This window comes from Fukomys damarensis, unplaced genomic scaffold (genome assembly GCF_012274545.1).
Source record: "Fukomys damarensis isolate Sample0158 unplaced genomic scaffold, DMR_v1.0_HiC HiC_scaffold_38, whole genome shotgun sequence".
Classification (NCBI taxonomy): domain Eukaryota; kingdom Metazoa; phylum Chordata; class Mammalia; order Rodentia; family Bathyergidae; genus Fukomys; species Fukomys damarensis.
The window spans coordinates 68815520-68831973 of NW_022900950.1; the positions used below are offsets into that span (position 1 = coordinate 68815520).

The following is a 16454-nucleotide window of genomic DNA, read 5'->3' on the forward strand; positions in this document are numbered from 1 at the left end:
AGGAGATCTTAGAGGCTAAAGGTATAAAAAAGGGTAAAACTGCATAATGTGAATATAATTCATGTGGTTGTATGAGATAAGCCCAAAGAAAGAGTTCTAAGATTTGGTGGTGGAATATAAAACTCAGCCCTAGGAGCTTGGAGTTTCAGGGAAGCTCCTTCCTGGAGGAGGTGGTACGTGAATAATCTTAGCAGCAGCTAAAATAGGAGGAATGTAACAGACTGATAAACAAAGGCAAAAGAGCATGTGGTAGCATGATGTGTGCATAGGAAATATAGGCAGAGGCTCACTCAGCCTTCCTAGAGCTTAATATGTGACATTGTTAGGGCTGTATCAGGAGGGAAGCGCCATTCTTGGTGTTAGTGGCACAAACAAATAGGCTTATGACCTGGGTGAAATATAAAGAGATAAAAAAGGCAGGTTTGTTGCTTCCTGCCTGCTCTGCCATGGACTAGTGCTCCTCTGGGATGGCCCTGAGCCATGCCGCCCTTACTTCAATCTAGCTAACCATGGGCTAAAATCTCTGCAAACTATGAGCTCCTTTCTTCCATTACCTTTGAGTGTCAGGTGTTTTGTCTCAGCAACAATGAAAAAAGTAACTAAGACAGAGGAAACAGGAAAAGGTGAAAAACAGGAGGAGGAACTTATGGAGAGCCTGTATATCACACAGTGAGGCATTGACTTCATGCAGGAGTAGATGATAAGAAACATAAGCAGGAAGCCCATGGTCTGATAGACATAGTTTGTTTGTTTGTGTCAATGTCTGTGATCCACTACAAGAAAAATAAACCCATCTCATATTTCCCAATTTTCTTTTCTCATAGTTCCTCCTAATATGGTATTCATTTGCCCAAGTTTTCATGTCTTGAGACCTGACTGTATGGTTCCAATGATATATTCTCAGGAAGGAAGCATATGAGACTTGTCAATCTAACTCTTTCTTCTTATTTGGCAGGATGTAACAGAATCTGGATGCAAAGAATGTGAGGAATTGGAGGAAAAAAATATTGCAGAATTTTTGCAGAGTTTTGTACATATTGTACAAATGTTCATCAACACTTCTTGATTGCAATTGATCCTCAGCGTTTCTATTATTAACAAACATCTTCCTATTGCTTACACCCAACAAAACACTCTGCATATGAAATGTGCTGCCAAAACAAGTTTTTCTAGCAAGAAGATAATCAGGATATTGGATCATATGAACCCTTAGAAATGAAGTCAGGAAAAAAAAAATCTCTCAGCGACATAGCTACTATGAACTTTTCTGAAACTTCTTTTAATTTATTATAAAATTGTACATATTTGTAATATAAAATGTTGAATAAAATTATATACTTGTTTTATCAATTGAAATCGCACTGAATTTCTTTTCTCTCATAGGAAAATAGGGGCACTTGTTCAAATTATGTAGTAAGCAGGGCACAACCAACACCGGAGGTCAGCAGCTGGACTGGATCCACTGATTGCGAGACTTCATTTACTTCTGCATTTGGTGCAGCACCCTCAGGAAGCATTGGCTACTGATGAGGAAAAAAGGCAGAATGTGTGAGCCCTCCACTTTCCTCTGCAATTCAGTTATTGATATATAAAGCACTTGTTATGAAAGAAATACATTGGCATATAATGTCTATCAGTAAATCCTAAGTGGTGATGGCAATGAAAACCTTCATTGAAAGGTAGAAGAGTGTACAGAAAATGAAGTTTCAACTATATTTACATTTCCTGCTTTCCAAAGTAGAGCTATTTTATTTTCACAATCCTGTTTACGACATTTGTAGAATCATTTTTTTTTTTAAAAATGTTGATTCATGGTAGTCTGACAGAAAATAATTGTTCGTGATTTTCTGTTTATAAATGTTTATAATTTTTCATATTATATTCTAAAATTTGCAAAATTTCTAGCTTTTTTGTTGGTGGAAAGTAGGAAAAAGCCATTTCATTTATTTCAAAAGTTTCCAATCTAATCCTTAGACAAAGGTTAGTCCTCTTCTGATGGTTGTGAATGTGGACAGAAAATAATAATGCCAGTCATATTACCAGTAACATTTTGGTTTTATGAACACATAGGCTTGAAATGTGGAATTTTCCATATGTTTGGAATAAAATTCTTTCTTCTCACATTAGTTACTTAATTAATATCAATCAACTTAGTTCGTCTTAAGAAACTCCAGGGATGGGTCTACAACCTTTATTTTCACCATTGGGCATTGAACCCCGGGCCTCAAGTATACTGGGAAAGTACTGGAGCACTGAGCTGCCTTCCCAGTCCTGATCTACAACTTCTTAACACACTAAATAAATAAAATGTACAACACTTTCAATTTTTTCATACTTGTACTCTTCACCTCAATCTTTATTCTTTCCAAATCTACCCTTCTTCCATTGTCTTCCTTCATTGACCAACCCAGTGTCAGTTGCCTAGAAAATACTGGGTTCAGGTCTCATCTACTGTCCTACTTGTGAAAATATTTGCCATGCATTATATAGAAGAAAGGCACAAAATCATATATCAACCTCAAACAATATAGGTAAGCCTCAGAGAAATGAAGCTTGCATTCAAAGTCATAGAGGAGAGTTATGTTCTTGCACTTTCTTAATTTCAGGCAAAGAGAAGATAGATGAGAGAATATTATCTCTCCCCTCTTCTGGCAATAAACCAAAAGGACCAGAAGGCAGGAGGTATGGAAACAGCAGAGCCAATACGTGATTTGCAAGCCAAGAGAATTTTAAAACCCAACTACAAGTCTAGTTTTATATACTTTCATCCTTTCTCTTAGAAGAGTGAATCAAAAGAATTACTTTATTCTGCTGCTATTGCTGCAGTTTTAAAGCGGGGTTATATGTTTTGATGTGTTACTGCTGGTGCCATCAAATTCAGTAATTTATATGGTCAAATCAACGACAGTATGAAAATCAACTAGTGTTACTGTTCTCTCTTCCCTTCCCCACCCAACAAAGAAATACTAGAGAATGCATTTTTATTCCTTTTTATTTTATCAGCCTTGAGGTAAGCTCTCCGCACTCATGAGTAAATCATGGATAACATACGTGTGTCAAATATAAATATTTTGCTCAAAGGCAATACCATTTCCATAGAGATGTTGTTCAATGTTTATGAGTGTGCCTGATGACTAAACTGTGTCCTCACCAAAGAATTTATCATGCGAGCTGAACTTCTGCTACATTATGAAATCTTCTAGTCATAATTGTGTACTCGGTCTGATGTAACATCAAAGAAATAAATGAATTATTAATACTCATGCTTTTATCCTATATTTTACTTCTTTGATACTGCATTTTGAAATAAACTATTAGGAGAATTGAAGAGGAAACTGCTACACAAAAGCAAAGGTGAGATGATACATTTTGCTTTGGCGAACAATGTTAACTCAGAAAATCTAAAATCATCCTACAAGTTGTTTTTGTGCATCATTGTTATCATTGTTTCTTCCATTGCAGATTGCATCGCTCCCATCATGTTGGAACCTTATCTCTGAAAACCTACTGCATGCAAACACAATGCTGGGTGCTGCAGTTACAGCTATAAGTAGGAAGGCCACAGTGTCAACCCTCATGGAGTTTGCAGTCCGGTAGAAGCATCGCATCATCCAGTGAATCATCCAAATGCTCATGTGGGTGCTGTCCCTTTTATGAAGGACACCAGGGAGGATCAGATTTATCCAAGCAGACAGAGAGTTTCTTTCAGAAATGATAGCAGAGCTTATCTATGAGTTTTGATTAGGAATTGTCTCAGGGAGAACAGAAAGAGTTGATTGCAGAAACAGCCTGCCAAGGCCTTAAATCAGGAAGGACCGTGGCAAGTTCAGAGAGCTCAAGAAATTTTGGAATGACCAGAGTGGAGAAAAAGACCAAGAGAGAAAGCAAGTATTAGAAATATCCACTGATTTCACAGGTTCTACTAAAGATTTTTTCACATCCCTCAAAAGAAACATGCTTTAAAAATTCTGACATGCATAAAAAATACCGGAGCCATCATTTCTACTGTCTAGCGAAGAGTTGATATCAAAATCTCCTTAAGCATTAAATCCCAGGATCATAAAAGTATTTCTAATAGCATCATCTTACATATGCTTCACCAGGGTGGTTATTTAGTGAATCCCTTGCAACACTTGGAGAGAAACATCAAGCAAGTACTCATTCACTGTCAACACAACCGTTTACAATTCATGTGACTTTAGAGGCTGAAGATGAGAAAATTGACATGCAAGTCCCATCTTGGCCTCTGTGGACAGTCAAAATTGGTCTGTGTTCAAAGTCTTCCTACAGGAAAGTCTCCTCATGGGAAGGACATTTGGAGTCACGTCTCACTGAGGACCCTTTGATGTAAGGGATGCCAATGATTTTCATCACGAAAAATGGGGTTAAGAAAGGCACAGGAGCAGGAAGTTAGTGTTCTGAGCGTGCCAACAAGGAAGGCACAGTTGAAACAGGAAGTAGAAAGAAGCAAGATGTGACAGGGCAAAGAGAGGAAGCTTTGGCACAAAGCATTTAATCAGGACAGGGTTGCAGAGGATTAGAAGAGATGAGAGCTGATAGGCTTAAAGAGAAGTGACGGAGGATGACAATGCAGAGTTAGTGACAGCAGAATTAGTGACAGCTGAGGGCCTCCAGGTGAAAGGGGGATTTGCTCAGTCACAGTTCTTCAAGACAAGCCCCGTCTTTCTCAAAGGTTTTTAAAAGTAATGGTCATCAGCCAACTTCAGTTTCCTGACTTGAAGTAATAAAGTCAAAGCCCCCGATGTGTCTTTCTGTGAGTGCTTCAGTAAGGGCACAGTAGCCTGATGGAAATGATGAGTCCTTTCACTCATTTCTGATTCTTTAAGGTTCATAAAGCACTTTAATCTACATTATTTTATTTGGTAAGAGTTTTTTGTGTGTGTGTGTCCCACGGGCATGGATAAGAGGTGCAGATGGAACTCTTCTATTTTTGTCACTGGTGTGTAAAAAGAAAAGAAAAAAAGAAAAGAAACCACCTGAAATTTTGCTCAAGTTCAGCTGTGTATTTTTCTATGCCCTATTACCTTTTATATTTCTTTTCAAATAAGCCTGAGCATAATTCTTGGGGTGGAAATTATTTGTTCTTCCAGAAATAAAAATAAAGTTTCAGCATGTTTTCTTATTCCATATTTTGCTTTTTTTTTTTTTTTTTCTTCACACAATTCCATTCTGGTGTTTTGTTTGCTCTGCCCAGATGGTAAATGCATCATTAAGTTTATCCAGCCTGAATTAATTATCTTTTTATAGTAAAAGAAAATCCTCTCCTTTTGACAAGTAAGATGTTTGTGCTGTATTTATGAATAAATAAAAGCAGCTGTTGTACACTGCATTATTAATAGCATCACTGCAAACATATCATCTAAAAAGAAATCTACTCTTTTCAATATACTGTAAGCTCCTGGTATTCCAGAGTTTATTAAAGAGTGAAAGTCCTAGATTTTTTATCCACATTGCAGCATATTAAAAATGTCATGATTCCTATGAGACACTCAATTCAAAACATCAGGCACAAGGCAATGTGCTCATAGATGGTCACTGTCTTTGCTGGTCACCTGGTCCTGTTCTTCAGTGTTTTGGCTGTGAAGAGTGGACCAGCCAAGCATCTTTCCCTGGAAACAAAGTTGACAGGCAGAACAGACTTCATCTAAACACCACAATGTTGCCTTTCCATGCTTTCCAGTTGAATGACTTTTTGATAGGTGATATGGCCATTGTGGACGACATTTTTTTTTTCTTGGTGAGAGAGTGAGAGTAGGTTTGCAGAGCATGGGAGCTCTTTCCCCCAACAAAGAGGTCTTCTATCTTTGAGCCAGGAAAGGCTGGAGGAAGGATCACACTTGTCACAATGGTAAGGTCATCACCCTCCAGGAGGAAGCGTCTCTGTGGCCTTGAGACTTGGCCCCTCTGAAGGATCTGGTCTTTCCATGACAACCCTTGTTTCTCAGCAGAGCTGACTTGGCCCTAAGGATTCGCTTCACTTTCTTGGTCGTCTTTATTTCTGACAACAAACATAAAATGTGCTCAAGGAATAAATATTTGCAAGTGCTGGCATCACCCTTGACTGAAGTCCAAGGGCGAGCTTCAAGAAAACTCATTGTAGAGAACTTAGAAACATTAAACCTGGCTGAGAGTATGTCTGTTGCATGATGACAGTGGTAACGATGGTAATGGTCAGGGTTGTGGTGTGAATCCAAAATGCCCCTCTAAAGTTTCATATTTTCAGAGGTGGAGCTTTTGGGAGATGATTGGATCGCAGGATGCTGTATTCATTAGCAGAGTAATCTGTTGAGTGTGTAGGTGAAGGTGCAGTTAGGAGCTGGGCCTGCTGGAGCATGCTGGCCGGGGAGTGACCTAGAAGAGTGTGGTTGGCCTGAGCCCACTGAAGCCATGTGCCGAATAGAGCCCTCCGCCTTTAAGCTTCAAGTTGGGTGTTTTTGTCCCAGCTGCCAGAAAGCGACTGATACAATGACTACTTTTCAGCAATTACTGAGTAAATAATGACAGTGGTTTTACGTTCTCCTTTAGGAAAAAGAAAAAAAAAAAACAAAACTTTTTTTTGGCCTAAATTTTAAGCTATTTCTCAAGTTATCACTTTTTGTTTCTTTTTACTGAGTTTATTGGTACATGCTAGGTGTACAGTACAGTTACAATCTTTACTGGGATCTTGTACCTTTACATGACAGATCTTAGTTCTCATTTTTTCCCCTTGTCCCTGCCCTCCCTTCACCTCCTCTTCCCTCCCCATTTACAAAAACTTTATTTCAATTTTTTCATTTTCTCATATTTTTTTCTTTTCCCTTATTCACTTTTCCCTACCCTTCCCACTTTCCCTACACCTTTAGCCCCTTTCTTCCTATTTCACATTGTTAATTATCCCATTAAGATCTTGTGTACTATTATAGTTTTTCAGACCAGAGAAATTATTTGGTATTTACACGTGTGATTTATTTATTTCACTTAGGAGTATATCCTCTAAATGTATCCATTTTCCTATGAATGACTCTAATTTCTCATTCGTTATGGCTGAATAGTATTTCATTTTATAGAAAAACCAAATCTTCTTTATCCAGCTTCCAACTGATGGGTAAATGGGCTGTTTCCAAGTTTTAGCTATTACAAACTGTGCTGCTATAAACACTGTGGTATGATTCTTTTAATTCTCTTGGAAAGATACCCAGCAGAGGGATGGCTGGGTCAAATGGAACCAATAGTCCCAGCTCTTTGAGATATCTCCATATTGATTTCCATAGTGGTTGCACCAGTCTGCACTCCCACCAACAATGGAGAAGGGTTTCTTTCTCTCCACAACCCCACCAACATTTGTTATTGGCTGATTTCTTGATAGCAACCATTCTTTCTGAGGTGAGGTGGAATCTCAGTGTTGTTTTCATCTGCATCTCTTGAATGACCAGTGATGTGGAGCATTTTTTCATATATTTACTTGCTGCTTTTACTTCTTTGTCTGAGAAATGTCTGTTCATTTCAGATGCCCATTTTTGAATTGAGTCTTTATATTTGGGGGGGCTGATTGTTTTGAGTTCTTTACATATTCTAGATAATAGTCCTTTGTCTGAGGAGCAGCTGGTAAAATTTTGTTTCCCACATTGTAGGTTGTCTCTTAGTTCTGTTGGTGGTTTCTTTTGCAGTGCAGAAGCTTTTTAATAAGATGAGATAGTGCAGAAGCTTTAATAAGATGAGATCCCAGTTGTTCATTCTTTGTGCTAGTTCCCGTGCTACTGAGGATTTGTTCATAAAGTCTTTCTCAGGTTACCACTTTTAAACATAATATAAATAGAATGTGCTAATTAGCACATAAGTGCATACATTCTTTAATAAACTTGTATGCTACATGGAAGTTAGTTTGGTGGCATCTGTCACATGACCTTTAACCCTGCTGGATGACAGTTATTTCCGAAAACTTCAAATCTGCTCATAGGAGCTCTGGGCATGGTTGACAACACTTCCATTGCTCTGGTCCTGCATAGTCTTTGTTAGAGACCTGACGCTGCCATCAGGGGTTGTGTTTTCCGGGTTCTTCATGTTGTTAAAACGACATCAGGCTCTTACCTTAATTCTCCTTCTGTTCCCTTCTCCCAAGGGTGCAATAGCTTAGAGAAGTGAAGTTCAAGCTACCGCAAGGCTAAACCCATAAAAGGAAACCTGGCCTGGGATAGGTTGAAGGTAGCCCGCCTACTCGCAGACAAGCAATAGCCCAGCCCAAAACCAATAAAAGGACCATCCTTTCTTTGTTCTCTCTCTCCCTCTCTCTGATCTGCTCTCCTGAATAAACACTCCTGAACAAAGTCTCCTGTCGGATCTTTCGGTGTGGGGCCTTGTTGTTGAATGTTGCTGTTCCTCTTAAGTCTTGCCTAGCACAATGAACAATAATAGCACAGTGACTGTGAAGTTGAAAAAAAAAATGAATCTCACCTCAACCAAGAGAGTACACTTTGAAGTGTAATAGTTTTACCAATTCCAATTTCAACATGAAGTTATTCAACATGAATTTATTAAATATGATTAGTAGCTTTAATTTTGAAGTTTATTAACGTTTGACTTAAAACTGGAGAAAAATGATGTAGAATGTGACCTCAGTGGGGCAACTTTATTTGTTTAAATTGCATCTTTTGCAGATTTGCTAAAGTTTGCTTATTAGTTACTGGTCAGTTATTTACATAAAATGTTTATTTTTTCAGTTATTAAAGAAAGTAAAAATCATGTTGATATAAATAATTCAGGTAGTTGTGGTTTTTGTTCTCTGTAAACTTAACAATTTTGGGTAGTGTTTTTGTGAAACTAATTAGTTATCATTTTTTCTGAATTTTGAAAATAAATGTACATTAGGACGCAGGGAACACATGTTATGAGCTCTGTATATGAAACTATACTGATGATGAATCCTTTTCTAGAGGTGAGAGAATATGGTCAAAATTTAAAACCAACAAGGTAGTTTTTAGATAATAGAGAAAACAAAGGCACTAGTGATGATCAAGTGAAATTAGCACAAGTTAGTAATAAAGACTTGAGTGAGAAGTCTGCACTGCAGGGGGAGGATGGATGATACTTTAGTTTGATATTGCTGCTTGCTAAAACCTTGCTCCAGATAACTTGAGCTGAAGATGGACCTCCCTCTCATACCCAGTGATAGGAAGTTGAGGGCAAAGAATGTAGTCAATGCTTGATAACTGTATGGCTTTCAAAACTCTACTAAATGGTGAAAAGGTTTGGGACTATTCATATTTTATTCAATATCAAAAATTACTTTTTGCTGCAGACTTTATTGTCAATAAGAGAAAATTTCAATATCCAATGAAGCTTTGAAAACATAGTTGAAATTGTATTTAAACATCCCCAAGAGTAAGAGCAATCATCATTTTAGAAAAAACATCTCTATCAATTTGGAAGATTTCAGCGCTGGGACTTGAATTACTCAGCTTCCCATCACTGCAAGAAACTGAGAGGATTAATGTGTGAAGAGAAAAGGTTTGTTTTGACTCATAGTTTTGCAGCTTCTTAGCCCAGGGTAGACTCACTGCTGTTGAGCCTGTGGCAAGGTGGCACATTGTGGCGGGAGCCTGTGGTGCAAAAAAATCATTTACCATATGGCTCAGAAGGAAAGGAGTGGAAGAAGATATCACAGTCCCATAATGCCCATAATACCACCCGTGTCTTAAGAGCTTCCATAAGAATCCACCTGTCAAAGACTCCAACCCCATCCAAGAGTGACACACATGGCCCTCTGGGGCACATTTAGCATTCATACTATAGCAGGGTAAAACTTCAAATAACTATTAATAAAGTTTACTGTGAAGAAATACACAGAGTGAAAAAAAAATGAAGAGAGATTTGTCACATCCAAATAAGGGACTAAAAGATTTCTGTTAATTTCTAGGCCTGCACAAGTAGCTCAGTTTTTATAACTAGAGATCTGCTAGTGCAAAGGGGTTGCTTTTCACCTTTCCTAATTATTCATGCTGGTTTTGATTTCTCTATTACTTTAGGCATCACTCAAAGGCTTTTTAAACCTGGTATCCGTTTGTGCAAAACTGGCTTTTTAATACATAGGATTCAGAGAGTCTCTATCCTTGGCAAATAAATATAAAGTGTGTATATCAGTACACATAATTCTTTTTCAGCTGTGGTTCTATAGTTTTCTTTTCTTTTCTTTCTTTTTTTTTTTTTTTTTTTTTTTTTTTTTTGTTATTTTTTTTTTTTTTTTTTTTTTTTTTTTTTTTTTTTTTTTTTTGGTACCAGGGATTGAACTCGGGTCCTTGCATTTGCAAGGCAGGCCACTGAACCGCTGAGCTAAATCCCCAGCTCAAGGGTCTATAGTTTTCTTTAGATTTTTAGTAGATCTTATGAATAAAAAAGGTTTGTGAATGACTATCTAGGAATCTGTAATCTTTTTAGTTAAGCCAAAAGGTCAGCAGCATTGTATCTTGTAAAAGTTGTGTACATACTTGAAATTGTACTTTAGCATCTTGTTAAAATGCAGACTATAACCCAGTAGGTCCTAGAAGGCATGATGCTATTGGCCTAAGAGTCACACTTTGAGCAAGAAAGGTATGAAACAAAAAGGTTGGCATCAGAGGAAGCCACAGCCATGACTGCATGGAAACCGTCCAGAGAAACAGAGGAGTAGATGCGGTGTTAGTCATTCCATTCTGGAAGCCACTTCACCAGGTGTCCATTTTCTAGTGTCTAAAGGGGCTTAACTGATGTTGATTAGCAGGATTGTTGTGGGTTGAATAAGATGACCACTACAGTTCTTGGTAAAGTGTAGATACTAAAAACCTTCTTCCTATTCCCTTCCCTGAGGCAGTTTTTGATTTCTTTTTTTTACAGTGAGGTGATTATTTGGAAGTTGGAATCAGCATAACTGAGAATAGCCTTAGGTTGAAAACAAGTGCAGCATTACGTAGACCCAGAATTTCTTTGCAAAAGTTTTCCTTATTTTAATATCTTCTGGTTCCAAGCAGAATTAGTTGTTAGCCTTATCTACTTATCAGATATCACCAGTAGTCTTCTGAAATACACTGACTTACATACATCTGGCTGCCTCGGGGAATGCTGCTTTTGAGCCCGTGGGACCATTCCCTTGCTCGATCCTGTTCTAATTTCAACCCTGACTTGCACTATTACCTTCTACAATGAGTACCACAATATTTCCAAATTCCTTCTCATTCTCCACTGTTCATTTTCAAGCTATTCCATCTGCTTGATTTTTGTCTGTCCAACCACCACAATTGCCATGTTTACACTAATACCGGTGCTGAGTACAATGACTTACAATATTTGTATTAATTATTGATTTCATGTATGGCCTTGGATACACATCTTCTCGTTGTGTCCTTTTCACATTCGTCAAGAATTGAATATGTGTGGGTTGTGTTGCATTACAACTTGTATCAAATTGGGCCTGGGAGCTTGAATTCTTTAGAATATGTCACAGTTATTTATTCTTGTAGTTTACTTCATTACCCTTTCTAATGAATGATTTCATGTTCCCATCATTAAGCCAAAAAGGCAGGACTGTTTGGTCGCTACCTTTTTTTATTAGCAAAATATCAAGGTCATAGTCAACATGGAAACTACGCTCCTTTGACCTACTATCTAATTTTCATCATGGACGAAGACTGAGCAGCCGGTAGCAACAAATGTGGTAGAAAACATCAGCAGTGATTTATAATTTTTCAATTCTTAAAATTGTCACTTCTGTGAATAGATGACTGTATAAAAATGGAGAAAAAGAAGGACTGTTGTGTTATTCTTAGGGACTATTAGGCTCAAGGTTACCAGTCAAACATAATTCTTGTTTAATTCTCCCATTACCACCTAATCCTGTTTATGTCAGGAACACCTTTAATAGAATGTCACTTCAAATCATGGAACTGCAAAGACAAGCACTGTAATTTACATTATCTCCAAAAGAATACCCTGCCCACAGGGACTTCTGAGCTAGCAAGTACATCAGTAGCAGTGCATCCTGCTTCTGAGCTCTCAGAAAGCCGTGGATGTTACTTGATAAATGCCCCCCAAAAGTGACTCCCTTTTGTTGGGGACATTGATCAGAGTGCTGTCCTCCCCTTTCTGAGGGGATCCTGGAAGAGGATCCAGGAAAATATGTTAAGACACTATTTTTAACTTCAGGGTCTCTGTCTAAAGAGGAACGAATCGGATGGACCTGTATCCTAAGCATTACTTCTGCAGTTTAGGGTGTTTGTATTTCCTCCAGGGCCTGTGACTACCTTTGATGAGTTGTGTAACTCCATGAGAGCTCCTTCAGTACTCTGCTGCTTAGATGTCACTGCAGAAATCTGTACTAGTGTCTGAAACACAACACGACCTAACATTTACATGTGGTTGGTCTTTGGCAGCCCGAGACCGTAAAGTACAACACAGCCTTGTACAACTTCAGGTATCATAGCTCTGAGTTTCTCATGTTCTTTTGACCTTAAATGTTGTACAAATTTATCCTTTACAAAAAGCACAAAATTTATTTCTCATTTTCTCCTCACCATCAATTTCCTCAAGGCTTAATAGCTTGACCTATTCTGTATAGCATTTTCCCCCAAATAACGTAAAAACAAAATTGTTACTCTGGATGATGGTGTTTTAACATCCTACCAATCACACATGGGAACCTAATCAGAGAGGATTCCTGGTATTTGGGCAAAAAATGAGGCCCAGTGTACACAGAGAGAGATCCCAGCTAACCTCCCAGGGAATTCTGTGTGCTCACTCCTTGCTTGTTACACTTGGGGAAGGATTATCAAGGAGGCATGACCCCAGCCTCTTCTAGTAGCCCTGGAGAGTGACTTTCAGTATTTGTGACATTTCTGATATTTTTTGCAGAATTCTGATGACTTTCTGAGGTCAATTCGAGGCTCTATGTAATGCTCAGCTCAGCTCACTGATTCCTCATGCCAGTTGGAAAGGCCCTCTAGGGTCATAAGCCACAGAACACCTGCCTGATTTTCATATCTGTGTAACTCCTTGTTCCCTGAAGCCATTTTATTATTCAATCACTCAGACACTGTGACTTACATTTCACATAAAGGGTCATTGCAGAAACCCCAAGGTTAGAACACAAATCCAATATAGCAAAGCCATCTCTTGAAATATGTAAAAAAGGAGCGAATAGACAGAAGAACTTGTGTAAACAGCTACTATTAGTCTGGGTTTTGGCCTCTCATAGCCCCAGTATACAGGCAGTGCTGGCTGGTGGCTCCATGGTCCTTCTTGCCCTTGACACTGTAAGGCCAGCTTCTAAATCTCAGTTTACAGCACCAAGGCCAACAGAGTAAGAAAACCCATCAGTGAAGAAAAACAACAGATGGAACATCTCTTTAAGTCTTTGATTGAAGAAAATTAGGTCAAAGGAGAGGTAGCCTAGGTACCCAGTCCATGCATTTGCAGTGTTGCTTAAATTATCAACTCCATGAAAAGAGGAAAGTCCTGAAAGAAAAAGGTCCAACCATCTCCTCAGTTCCTGCTTAATTTTTCCTCAACCACAAAAATCTACTGTTTTTTTTTTTTTTTCTTTTTAACACAATGTCCTGGCAGGATATCTTCCAGCCTAACTCTATTTTGGGGCCTAAGCATTATTTCTATGTGATGAGAAGAGATGCTGGAGTCCAGTTTGCACAATTCTAGTCAGTGCTCTTGGAGGGATCTTCTTGTTGGGGGGTAATGTTGCTTGGAAATAGATTTTAAAAATAATAGCAGGATCAGCCTTGTATGCACAGAGATGGCCAACAATGGGCTCTGTAAGAAAAATAAGGAGAATAATAAAGACTTCCATTATGGAGGCAAGTTCAAATCTCAAATAACAACTTCCTCAATCTGAATTCTGGAATTTTCTGTCAAATGGCCTCTCTTTAATTTTTCAACTTTATCTTTCTCTATTTCTCTAAACTCTCTCCTCCACTAACCTCACTGGCTGTATCAGTCTTTCCTTATCACAAAGCCAAATTCCATCCTCCATACAGTTTAAGCTAAAGGTTCCTCAAGAATCTTTTGCCATAACAACCTAGGTTGTCATCCAGATATGCATCACTCCTTCTGATCCTCAGTAAAAACCTATGCATTGTGCCACATTGCTATATTACTTGTGGGCATAATTAACTTATCCCAAGCAGATATAATTTTTCCCTCATCAAGTTTGCAGCTATCTGGTCTCTGGGGGGAAATATATATATATATTGCATCCTCCAAGGAATTAATTAATCTTCCATTCATTCCACTTATGACTAGAAAAATGGATGAATGCATATGCAGGTCTCTAAACTTAGCTTATTTGAAGGTGATAGTGAATAATACGCAGGAGCAGAAAGGACAAAGTAAAACTAGACAACATCTACTTTATAAGAAGCCCACTTTAGAGAGATTCATAGAAATTTTGAATCAAAGGTCTAAACAAAACTTTTTGAGTCACTTCTGAGTTTCTGGGAATTGACTCCTGCATAAAAGAGATAATGTTATCATCCCCCAACTTCTGACATAGCTCTGTTCTTTATCATAAGTGATACAGACATCTGTATTCTTTCATTAAACTTCTTTTATTTGTACAAGCTCTCCATGTTTGTGATGAGAATATTAGAGAATCACAGTGAAATAAAGAAAATACTAAAATCACACAGTTCTACCACTTAGACATAATCATCATGAATAGATTTTTTAAAACTAGCTTTCCCTTTCTTTCATATGTGCACTCCTAAAGATTAAAATGAGTTTATATTGCATACAAAATTTTACCTCATTTCTTGTAAGCCTCATTTTAATGGTCATATAGCAGTTTAACCTATTGAAATGTTATACTTTGTCTTTTTTGTTGTATAGGTGCACCTTAGAGATTTCAAATTTCTATTGTTACAAACTATCTCTTAAGTCTTCTTGCATACTTCTGATTATTCCTTTAAGATATATGACTTTCAGTCAAAGAATAAGAATATCTTAAGGACACGTTAAGGTTGAGCAGGAACATTCTTTTCATATTTTGCTTCTGCCCATAAGAAAGAGTGAGCAAGAGGGCCAGAGGTCCTGCTGGGCCGGGCCCTCCCCTGCCAGCACCGCCACTGCCATCTTCAGCACCAGAAAGGTAGCCACACAGGTGCCCTTGAACCACCCCCCAACTCCCCCGCTGGCGCTTTCAGACCTCCTGATTGTGCTAGTCTTTAGATCTACTCTATAGAGGCAGAGGTGGTTGGTCATAAAGGGTATTTTCCCGTGCTTCCAACTTTGAACATCTTTATAGAAGGGGTGGTGGAAACCTGTCGTAGAACTGAGTGGAGTTCAGCCCTTTAGGAGGTCGGCGAACTCAGTTTGGGCCTTGCAGCCAGAGCTCAGTCTGCTTTGTGGGGTTCTGCCACCAGCTCGCTGAGATTAGGGGACTCGGCTCTGCACATGGCAGCACATGTTGTATATTATGACAGCAGTGATATAGTCTGAAAGAGGCCCTTTAGCTGAGATTAGGACTCGGCTCTGCACATGGCAGCACATGTTGTATATTATGACAGCAGTGATATAGTCTGAAAGAGGCCCTTTCAAACTCATTGTTTTTCTTTCGTTTTTTTTTCATTCCACTCTGCAAAATTTTTTTTCTGTCCTCTTTCTCCAGCTCAGTCTCTTGCTCCACTATATTATCCCTCATCTCCCTTTCTGCTTCTGCTCCTGTCCTAACTCAGATTTCCTCTTTTATTATTTTTTTCTTTTTTCTTCATGTTCTTTTCTTACGTCATTCTACCTCACTCAAGCTTATTATACTTCTATTCTGTTTGTCCCTTTTGAATTTAACACTTTCCTGATGATTGTCTGGTCATTCTATGTCTTCTGGCTTCACATGAAACCTTCTCTAATTCTTTTACTTATCTACTCCTCTTGTCCTAACACTGTTTTAAGCCCCCATTCTAAATGGTAAATATCCTTATTGAAAAGTTTATTCACTGCAAACATATTTTGGATTGCTTCTTGATTTTAATTTAATTCACATGGTTTGAAGCTGATAGATTGATGACTACCATAAGTGGTCAATGTGCAACTTGTGCTTGATCATATTGTGGTGCTGATTGTATCAATTAAGATAAAGGATTGTTATTGATTCAATTAGCTGTTTTCTTCAGTACTATGAAAATGAGAATGTCTATGAGTTATTAGAGACCCATGGGCTGAAGCCCAACTGTATCAGGAAGATTTAAATAATAACCTAAAGATTAAACTAAGGACAACCCAACAAATATAGTAAAAATGAGGAAATACTTAAGCAAGATACAGGGACAAACTTCCAGTTCACCAATGGCAAACAGTGGGGCAAATGAGGATGAAAAGTCTGACAGTTAACCATCAGGACACCCTGAACTCAAAGCACAGGAAGTAACAAAACTGATCAATCAGGCTCTAGAGAAATATAGAACAGAAGTAATTTCCCAGATAAT

General features: G+C 38.2%; 1 protein-coding gene across 1 annotated transcript in view; it reads left to right on the forward strand.

Annotated features, from left to right (window-relative positions):
* The window catches only part of Il15 (interleukin 15), a 79587-nt gene extending 78347 nt beyond the window's left edge, over positions 1-1240 (forward strand). Inside the window, exon 8 of the mRNA XM_010639867.1 lies at positions 956-1240. Coding sequence (XP_010638169.1) covers positions 956-1066 — 111 coding nt within the window. The 3' untranslated portion in view covers positions 1067-1240. The remainder of the gene's footprint in view (positions 1-955) is intronic.
* Positions 1241-16454: the final 15214 nt, after the last annotated feature.